The sequence below is a fragment of the Elaeis guineensis genome, chromosome 6 (assembly GCF_000442705.2).
Source record: "Elaeis guineensis isolate ETL-2024a chromosome 6, EG11, whole genome shotgun sequence".
Taxonomy (NCBI): domain Eukaryota; kingdom Viridiplantae; phylum Streptophyta; class Magnoliopsida; order Arecales; family Arecaceae; genus Elaeis; species Elaeis guineensis.
This window is the reverse complement of record NC_025998.2, coordinates 125,283,190-125,294,691: the sequence shown is the minus strand read 5'-3', so window position 1 is coordinate 125,294,691 and position 11,502 is coordinate 125,283,190. Positions and strand designations below refer to the sequence as shown.

At 40.3% G+C, this 11,502-nt stretch overlaps 1 protein-coding gene across 1 annotated transcript in view; it reads left to right on the top strand.

Annotated features, from left to right (window-relative positions):
* Positions 1-7,257: 7,257 nt before the first annotated feature.
* Positions 7,258-11,502, top strand: part of LOC140858838 (naringenin,2-oxoglutarate 3-dioxygenase-like) — a 10,035-nt gene continuing 5,790 nt past the window's right edge. Inside the window, exon 1 of the mRNA XM_073260119.1 lies at positions 7,258-7,748. Within this exon, the coding sequence (XP_073116220.1) occupies positions 7,258-7,748 (491 nt within the window). The remainder of the gene's footprint in view (positions 7,749-11,502) is intronic.

The window sequence follows — 11,502 nt, the reverse complement described above, 5'->3', positions numbered from 1 at the left end:
TCAATAGCTCGGATTTCTCCAATTTGTTAACCCTGTCGTCCGCTATATAACCTAGCCTTAGGTGCCACAGATTCTTATCATTTAGACTAACTCTAGACCTTTTAATTCCTATGGCATTCACATTTTGCTCAATATTAAATATAGATACATCAATATGTAGCTGATAGAGATCGTTAATAAGAAAACCATCTGTAATTTTATTATTTTCATAAAAAATATTACAATGGTCCTTATGAAAGCTAATCACATAGTCTTCTTGTGCTAAACATGAAATAGAAATCAAATTCCTGCTTGCTGCAGGCACATAATAACAATCTCTAAGAAATAAATCTAATCCTAATGGTAATCGCAGAGGGTAGGTTCCCACGGTCACAGCAGCAACTCTTGCTTCATTGTCGATGCGTAGGATCATCTCCCCATCCCTTAGCCTCCTGCTCTCCTCAAGACCCTGCATAGACATGCACAGATGAGCACTAGAACCAGAGTCAAGCACCCAACTGGATGCAGAAGAAACCGTAAGATTAGATTCTAAAATGAGCATACCTCCAGAAGGACCATCCTTCTTGTTCTTCAGGGTGGCCAGGTACTGAGAACAGTTGCGCTTCCAATGGCTGTCTGATTGGCAGTGAAAATATTTTTTCTTATCAGCAGCCTTCTTCTTCGGTTCTGTCTTCTTTTTCTTGCCATCCACCTTCTGCTTCTTCGCAGACTTCTTTTTCTTTCCAAAAGACTTTCTTTTGAAAGAAGTCCACTCCACAGTGAGAACTGAGCCTTTTGAACCCTTCATAGAAAGCTCAGCCGTAACCAGCATGTTCATTAACTCGGCCAAGGTACACTGCATCTTATGCATATGAAAGTTCATGATGAACTGACTATATGCATCGGACAAGGACTGAAGGATCACATCAATCTGAAAATCCTTGTCTAAGATGATACCGAGCTTCTCAAGCTCCTCAAGATCCTTGATCATTGTTAAACAATGATCTTGGACTGACTGTCCATCATGCATCTTGGCCTTAAAAAGTCTTTGACAGACTTGATACTTGATCGCGTGACTCTGTTCAACAAACAACTCTTACAGGTGAGCTAACATTTGACGGGTAGTCAAAATATTCTCATGTTGGCGCTGCAAGTCATCAGACATTGCACCCAACATGTAGTACCTTACTTTGTTATCATCATCCGTCCACTTTTTCAGAGACACTCTCTATTCAGCAGTCGGACGTGCTGGCATGGCAGGTGGGTTCTGATCCAAGATATGAGTCAAGTTTTTGGAATCCCGAATAATTCTGTAGTTTCTCAACCAGTCTTTGAAATTGGGTCCAGTCAGTCTATGGGTGTATAAAATTTTAGTCAGGAGGTTTGAGGCAGACATGTTTTCTATAGAGAGTCAAAAGTTTCTAGTTAGATTTTGTAATCAGACTTAACTAATTTGTTTAGAGATTTCATTTTTAAACAAATTAGGCTCCCACTATTTTCTCAGATCCCTACACTCCCTTGGTAGAGATGTGAAAATCTCCATGATCAGTGATTTTTAGTGGGTGGTGCGGTCTCACCGACTGGCTCACCACCTCACCTAACGGTTATTGGTGATGGATCAACCGATGAGTGGACAACTCTTGTCCAATGATTCTCTAATCATGGTGCACCCAAAACTTGGTCTCTAATTCATGAAGCTCACCGTGTCTGGAATATTGCTCCAATCCTTAGTTAAGTCAGACCCACCATTTGCACGAACTAAATTCCTGATTGGGTCCCTCACCGTATCCGAAATATTGAGCCCAACCCATCCTCTAATTCGTAGCATCCAATGCCTAATGGACATGGTTGCATCTTTCCGATGCAACTGAGCCACTGTAACCAGCCGAGAACAATCAACCCCAGGAAGGGCCCGCACATCCACAATGGTGGAAGATCTAGACTTAATATTTTCTTAGAAAAATTTAATTTAGGTCTCATTAAACTTGACTTGACATAGTCATAACAATTATGACTAACCTAGTGGCATGGATTAGCTCGAATTGTTAGCCTCCTCTAATTAGAATTGAGTCGACACATATGGCAAGGTAAGTGAGACCGGTGGGAGGGATATGCCATTAACTCGATAAGAACACATTCGAGTCGAGTAGCTCCCAATTAAAAATTAATCGGTCGCATCTGCCCAACTTACCTTAGACATCAAATTATCGAACCAGAACTAATTGGGTTAGCCTACAATCCAAGCTCTAACCACTGAACCAAATTAGGTCTTAACTTGATCGAGTCATATCTAAATGTGATTCGACCTTGATCCAGACTTAATTCTATTAGGCTGGTCAATTATTAGATTTCATGATCCCACCTAACCAACTCTTGATTCGGTTTGATCAACCGCTAAACCTAATTGAGCTACCCAAGCCCGAATCCAATTTTATGAAAATATCTTAGATCTGAAATTCTCAATTTTAGACCTAACTTAATTTCATAAGCTTAATTCATTAATTAAGTTTGGGTTCATAAACAAAGCATGTAAAATAAATCATAGGGTTTCAGGATTTAGGATTTTGCAGAAAAATAAGTTTTGATTTCTGATTAAGGATGAACATGCGGCACCCTTACACGTCATATGAATATCCCATTGAATGAGAAGAGAGGGTCTTAAAATCTGACTTTATTCTTATGACCGGACGGCCATGAGGAACACCTTAATCAGAAATATAAATTTAACTACAAAACTAGTTAGATCTAAATTAACATATCACATATACAATTTAAGATCTAACTAATACATACTTTGCATACATCTCATGTATCAAAAATCAATCTAATTAACATGCTTTTAGATCTGATACATCATATGTAATATCTAAAAAATAAGATTTAAATTGAACTATTCAAAATTAAATGTATTCTAGACAAGTTACTAGAACAATTCTACAACTAGTCTAGGCATGCAGTAGATCAATTTTATGAAAAAACTAAAATTTTATTTTTTATTTTTTGATCTGATTATAACACTTATAACATCAAAAAAATAGAAAATAAATTAGATTTAATTCATATTTTAATCTCATTAAAACATAAGACTTAGGACTATTCATGGATTCAACTAATCCTAGTCTAGTCATGCATCTTATGCATGTTAGATCTTCTTAGATTTAATTTTTAAATATTTTGATTTCAGATCATGTCACATCTGATGTGACATCTAAAATCTTTAATATCAGATAAATAAAATTAAAATCAGATCTAAATTAGATCTGAAATAGAGTCAACAACCTGGCTCTGATACCACTTGAAGGAGGAATACCGCTTTTTCTTGTAAGATCTTTCAGATTTCATCAAATCTGGGATGGAATAAATTCAAAAATTTTTTATCCTACATGTATTTTAGATATAAATCTCTAGATCTAATCTTATTATCTGATATTTTAAATCTAAAATTAAATCTAAAACTATGATGAAAGAAGAAATACCTCAAGGATAATCTGATTACCCTGTAGATGATCTCTGCACAGCCCGAGGTTCTGATGTAGCCATGCAAGTGCCTGGCCTTTATCAGTATCCACTCAGGTAGAACCTAAAACATCTTCTCCTTCTGAATCTATGCTTCAAAAATCAGATCTAAATCTGATTAGGAAGATCTTCAAAAGTCTTTCTGAAGTTGGAGCAGCAGCCTGTCGAAGAAGTCCTGCAGCCTTTTGTTCCAGGCGTCACCACATCTTGGATCTTTGCCAGATGGACGTCCAACTCTTTGAATATGAAGAGGGGAGGAAGGAGAGCAGGGAGGATGTAGAGAAGAGGGGAGGGGGTGGCAGCTATTGGATTTTGTGCATAAAACAACTTCTACCTTGAAACCCTAGGCGCAACAGGGTTTATATAGACCCTGTATGCTGCGCAGTGCCACATCTTTCAACCAATCAAAAAATTTTAATAAATTCTGAAAAAATTTTAATTCATGGAGTGATATCATCTGATCATATCAGATAAGAACCCTACCTTATCTCCAAAAGATGGCGCCAATATTGGATAAGCACAAATAGAGGTGGCACCCAAGAGTTTAAATTGATCAAGACTCTCCAATCCTTATCCACTTGGGGCGCCCACTTTAATCCAATTGGGCTCACACCATAATCTGATTATGGCACCCAATTTGATGTGGCTTGGCTTGTGGATACTCCATAAAAATCCTCCAATGAGCCCTCTTCAGTTTAAGACCCATATGTCAACTTTTGACAGATGTCTTAAAATAAAATTGGCAGGTGCTAGGAATTAGCAGGTGTTGTCTTAAATTCATCTCATAAATTAAGATAAGCTTTTTTTAAGCTAGACAAGCTTTATTTAGACTGAAAAAAATCTTTCTAAGGTTCTCTGGATGAGTCAAATCATATTTAGCTCAGTAGAGACAGAAAAGATTACATGAGGAGAAAGTTAGGCTCAATCGTGTGCTAGCACGATTTTCTTGAACCTAATTGGATCTTATTCAAATCAATTGGGTTAGCTCAATTGATAACATCCAGATCCTAACCCTTGTTTGTGTGACCCAGTTAGGTTCAATTCTGTATGATAATGAGACATGTCATGATCTCATCATCGACATCATCGAAACTCCTTTCGATGGATCAGAACTCTTCTGATTCAGACAATTAGAATGATCGATCATCAATATCATTCTAATTGCTCCCAAAATCCATCAATGACATCTAGCAGTATGTGGTGGCAACCCATCAGAACTGAAGACGAACCTCTCGGTGCAGCTATCTATGTGATTGAGTTTCTCTATCATGAGTTCCGATTGAATTAGGGTTAAGGTGAACTCGTCAAACCCAACATCAGTCATATGAGTTAATCGATCGATCCGAGTCCGATATGAAATCTTAATGAAAAACTATTTTTCATTATTTCATTTTGCCATGGCCATGGGCTTAAGGACTCGATCTTTCAATTATCATAGGTCTACTCCTCTCATCTACCGAGGTTGATAGATCTCATCTTGGTGCGACCTAGTTTCTACAATAAATATGCTACAGCCAACATACACCTCAGAATTTCGAATGGCTAGGAGACTGAATTATGGTATAGTCAAACTATAACACACTCAATGTGAACTGTCGATGCACCTCAGGTCAAAGAACTAGACACACAACTGCAGCATCGAGCTAGTCATTGACGAGAAGGTAGACTTTCTTATGATTGCTCGAAGTGGTCACGCTCAGTACTCTCAGTCTCAATGAATATCTGTACTCTCGCTCCGATATCTCCACACCGTAGACTCAAGACACATCTACTCTAAGAAAGCGATCGTACACCAACCTTCCAGATCAATCACCATCCTCATGATGATCCTATGGTCAGAAGCTGTTTATGAGTTAGTTATGTAAATTCATACTTTAAATTTTCAACTCTTGAAAATATGAATTTACATTCCTACTAACTCAAAGGATGTATTACAGACACAATGTACACAATGTGATAGAAGAATAATCCTTTTATTTATTTATAGTCAAAATTATAAATTTATTCTTAGATTTGTATAGGAATGTGTCAGCCAATCTGGCATCTAGGGCACACATCTAACACAAATTCACTTAAAAGAGATCAGAGGAGAGAGCAAAAGGAGAAGAAACCGCTGAGAAAGTGAAGAGAGAAGAGAGAAGTAAAGAGCAAAGGGAGAAGAGAGGAACCTGCTAATTTTCATAGTTTTAAATATGAATTTGGTCTAAAACTCTGGCCAAAGCTCGCGTTAGTTCCTTCCCACCATGCTTGGAGGTCAGAAGCTGATGGAAGTGGAGGACATTACTTTTGGGATGAGTGTTCTCAATGAAGTTTGAGAAATTCAAGAACGTGAGCAATCAAGATGATGGTACTGGTGGAGATAATGTTGATGATAATGACAGTTTTAGAGGTAGTATAAGAAGTGACAAATGGGGGAGTAGTGATAGTAGTTTGGATGCAAGAAGATGCTACTCTATGTACTCTTATAAGTATGTTCTTAGAAGGCAAATCTTCAATTATCTCTTTGCACTAACTCTATTAGGATTGAAAATGATAAAGGGGTCAAAGGAAGGGGAGCGGATGGAAATTCACTAGATGATAAGATTTTGGAAGGGAAGAGACTAGGTATTGCAACTAAAGATGAAAGCTTTTCAATATTAGAGATCTAGCAATGGTTTAATAAGAAAGGAAAGATCCTAATCTTTTTAGATGTTTCCTCTTTGGATGAGAGATTTCTGTGAGCTGGGAGAAGTGACTCTTTATATCAATTTTTTTTATTTTACTTTTTCTCATTTTTTCTCCTCTATTATTTGTAATTATTCAATCATTGAAACCATTGCATATATTCCTTGATTCTCTTGATTTCTAGTAAATGATGGGTGGCTGGCTGATTGGTCTCTTTTATTCTCCTTTCCTCTAAAAGAAATATATTTTTCAAGTAAAATCTTTGCAAATCTCTTGAATATGGTCATAGGAGATTTGTTGATATTGAAATAGAGTATCGCAAAGTGAGATAAGATGTCTAATATAAAAGATTTTATCTCGTAAGTAGCAGTAAAAATAGCAGCCAGGAAAAGGGTCGAATATGACTTTTCAAAAGTTTTAAAGTTTACATAGAAATCATGATTTTTTAAAGACATATTTTTTGAATCTTTGTTTTGCTTTAAAATGAAAGGATAAATTAGTAATTTGATAGTTATCGTTAATGATATTACATCTCCATTGGACAGCCATGCCATGTTGCAATAAAAATCTAAATTTTAAAGTGTAATAGATAAAATTAAAATTTTTAGGATATAAATATAAATTATAAAAAATTATAGAAGTGTACTGTAATCTATTTATTTATTTTTTGTCGTAAAGAGATCAAGAAGGTTCCTGCCATAGTGACAGGAAACCTACCGACTCATTAAAAGGAGAACAGTCACAATTGGTTATCCAAATCCAGTGCTTGGCAATGAAAGTATAGAAAACAAATTTGTGCTCGTAAAATCTAACAACGAAGAGGCTGCAAGAAGCTCCAAAGTAGGTTAAAATTGAGTTGGTGCCCACCCTTGAAATTTCCCCTTGCTTTCGACTGATCCGAGGCACGGAAGACGTCAGCCGTTTGGCAAGAGGCATGACTAATAATATAAGATGGTGATGAAAGACAATAAAGAGGAATAAAATATTGCAAAAGAGCAGAAGATAAACAGAGTCCAGATTCATTGTATCCAATCAATCATGAAACATCCCCAACCACTCTCGAACTCCCACAATCCTTTCGTGCGTGAAGGAAAAGATATGGGTTCTCTAGTGGATCCAGCCTTCGTCCAAGCTCCCGAGCACCGACCCAAACCCACCGCCACGGAGACGGCCGTTGGCATCCCACTGATCGACCTCTCCCCCCTCCTCCACTCCCCCATCCCCACCGATGGCGGCGCCGCCCCGCCGGCCATCTCCAGTCTGCTAGCGGAGGTGGAGGCGGCGTGCCGGGATTGGGGGTTCTTCCAGGTGATCAACCACGGGGTTCCTTCAGAGCTGCTGGACAACATCATGGCAGCGTCCAAGGGATTCTTCGCGCTGCCGGCGGAGGAAAAGTGGCAGGTGAAGAGAGATGAGGTGAATCCGCTCGGCTACTACAACACGGAGCATACCAAGAATGTAAGAGACTGGAAGGAGGTCTTCGACTTAATCGTTGAGGAGCTGCCGGTGCCGCTGGCGTTGGCCGAGCCCGGAGCTGATGAATTCCTCTCGCTTAGGAACCGGTGGCCAGAACATCCTCCGGCATTTAGGTATCGACTTCCCGTCAATGACATGTTACTAACGTGTTGCGCATTAAAGTTATTAATTTTTTCCTCTCAAGCATTTGTTGATCTGATATGTGTTCGTGTCAATGGAACCGATGATGGCTTATTATTTCAATGGATTTGTTGATGCGAAAATCCATCTCGAGATCAAGTTGGTTGGAGCTGGGCAACGAAGGCATATCGATGATGGTACGATGATGCATTACAATAAAATAGATTATTAGTGATAAAAAAATTTTATCATTAATTATTCGTCATAAATAATCGTATCGTTGATAATATTTTATAATAAAAAAAATATTTCATCACTAATAAACAGTATTTACGACGAATAATTTTTATCGTTCAAATATTTTCGTTGAAAAATTTTAATTATATAAAAAATATTTGCGACGAATTATAATGTCGCTAAAAAATAAAATATTAATAGCGACGAAAATTTTTTCATCGCTATTAATTTAATTAAAATATTTTTTAAAATAAAATTTTTAAAAATTTTTAGTGACGAAAAATTTTTGTCGCAAAAAATATTTTTTACAATAAAAATTTTTCGTCGCTATTAATTTAATAAATTTTTTTAAAAAAAATAAAATTAAATAATATTTACGATGAAAATCTTACATCGTAAATAAGGTAATTTACGACGAAAATTTTCGTCGCTAATAATTATTTACGATGAATAATTGTTCGTCGCTATTAATTATATATAAAATTTTAATAATTTTATATTTATTGAAAAATAAAATTATCGTACTAAAATATTTTTGGTGATCAATATTTTATCGAAAATAATTTCATCGCTAATAATTTAATCATATTTTTTAAAAAAATAATTTATGAATATATTTTTTAATTTATATCTATAATATTTTTTATAAATTTAAAAAATAAAAATAAAAAATTCACACAATAAATAGATAAATAAATTTTATTATTTTATTATATTAAATTAAAATTATAAGAGATTTCAAATAGAAATAAAAAAGTACATGAACAAACCGTCAATTGTCAGCATCTGGAGAACGAGCTGGCGAATGGGAGCGCTCGAAAGAGCTCGGACCGGCCTGCTGCTGCCTTATCAGCTGTATCGTCTGCTCTATTTGTGCCATCTGCTCTATCATCTAGATCTGGAGCTGCTGATATTCATCGATGCGTGCAGCCAACTTCTGAGCTCACTGCTCAGCCTACTGTCGATCCACGACAGCCTACCTCTGCACCTCCGTCAGCTGAGCCTCGCACGCAGAATGGATGTCAGTCCTAGATGAGCATGATGATGAGGGAGCAGTGATCCCATACCCTAAATCTCTAACATAACAGGATCTCGTACCAAGCACCTGATCACAGATCTCATCATCTGTGGGTGCGGTCGAGCCCTCAGGGATAGGCTGGAATCTTATGTCTGTCATACGGTCCTGAAAATTAAAATTATAACTATTTTAATTTTATAATAAAAATCAGACTACGAATGAAAAAATAATTTAAAAAACTTATAAAGAGCTTTTCTGGCTCCCCATCGTCCACTCTCCTGACCATCGCTGGTGGGTTCGCTGGTAGATATCGATCCTACCAAGAAGTTCGCCACTCTTAGTATCTCTCTGTAATTTGAGAATTAATTAAATTTTTTTTAAATAACTACAGAATTATATGCTAATTAAAAATTAAAAATTACCTACTATGTGCTCCATGTGACGAGCGAACGATGTCGAACCCCCACAATGCGGTACGGTCTGTCTCGCTCGATTTGCGATATTCTGGGCACATCTTCTCTGTACAGTTACCAGTCAAATTAGTAGATAACAAATTTAATTTAAGAATAAATGATTCAATTATTAAACTCTAAAAAAAGAAGAAGTTTGGATGTATAACCTGATATGTCGGATCCTCGTAATGTCGGCATATGACAGTCCAGTCATCCATAGTGATGCTGTCATAGGGCTGCTGCCGCGCTGCCTCTTCCCCATGATCCTGCATCACATGGTATCAATTCTGATACATGTGATGGCGATAATCCCTGAAATGCAATGATAAATGAGTGTCCACGGCTCGCTTCACATGATCCTCCTCAAAATCAATGATGTCGAATACACCCTGCTAATAACAAATATTAGAAGAATAATATGTAAATTAAATATTTATAATATAATTTATTTTACTTGTAAGTGGGTGTACAAAATCTTTCTCTGAGCCGGTAGAACGTGATGCCAATTGAAGAGCGTCATGGGAGCATAGCTGCAACATATGATGCCCAGCTCGGTCTACCACGGCTCGCACCATCCCCTAATAGATCTGGTGTAGTCGGCTGGTATCTTGATACGGAGACGCTGTCCCGAGTGCTCGCATCTCCAATGCTCTAGAGCGAGATTATTCGATGGACCTCGTCCTCACCTCACTACAGATGAAAACTGATCTGAAATAATAATAAATAAATCATCAGTATGATAGCTGTTGGGTATGAAATGCCCACAGCCGAAGCCCTCAGCGGAACTAACTACTGCACAGCTCCGCCCGGACTCCTACAGGAGCCGGGCTCCGCCGCCGACATCGGCTACTGCACAGCTCCGCCCGGACTCCTACGGGAGCCGGGCTCCGCCACCGACATCGGCTACAGCACAGCTCCGCCTGGACTCCTACGGGAGCCGGGCTCCGCCGCCGACATCGGCTACAGCACAGCTCCGTCCGGACTCCTACGGGAGCCGGGCTCCACCGCCGACATCGGCTACTGCACAGCTCCGCTCGGACTCCTACGGGAGCCGGGCTCCGCCGCCGACATCGGCTACAGCGCAGCTCCGCCCGGACTCCTACGGGAGTCGGGCTCCGCCGCCGACATCGGCTACAGCACAGCTCTGCCCGGACTCCTACGGGAGCTGGGCTCCGCCGCCGACATCGGCTACTGCACAGCTCCGCCCGGACTCCTACGGGAGCCGGGCTCCGCTGCCGACATCGGCTACAGCACAGCTCCGCCCGGACTCCTACGGGAGCCGGGCTCCGCCGCCGACACCAGCTACAGCACGGCTCCGCCCGGACTCTTACGGGAGCCGGGCTCCGTCCTCAGCGTCGGTCGCTGGTAAGTCTCGTCCGGACTCCTACGGGAGCTGGACTTCATCTTTGACCTTGATTGCAGGGAGACTTCGCCCGTACTCCATGGGAGCCGGGCTTCATCCTCGACGCCAACCACTGCAGCCGCAAGCAGACTCCGCCCGGACCCCTACGGGAGCCGGGCTCCGTCCTCAACAACAACTGCTGGTAGACCCCGCCCGGACTCCTATGGGGGCCGGGTTCCGCTCCCCAGTATCCACTACAGTAAGCTCCGTCCGGACTCCTACGGGAGCCGGACTCCACTTACGACCCCAACCAAAAGGAGGACCCCCTCCCGACTTCTACAGGAGGTCGGACTCCGACCGCTGTCGAGCCTCGATCAACAGATCCGCGCCCCCTGACAAATCACAATAACAACCCATGATTCTGTTTCCGCTTCCTGTAGCGGATTCCGCGCGCTCCATCACCCCCTGCGACGGACCCATTATTCTCTGACAGGCTGTGTCAACGGCCACGATTCTGCTCCGCTCCCTGCGGCAGGTGCTGCACGACTCCACTACTCGCTGACAACTAGCGGCAACGGACGTCGCTCCACTACCTGCAACAGGCCCTACGTGGCAGGCTATGACTAGCCACGGGTCTACTCCACTACCCTTCGCAATAAATTCCCTGACCATGGGCGGTCCACGATCAGACGGTTACA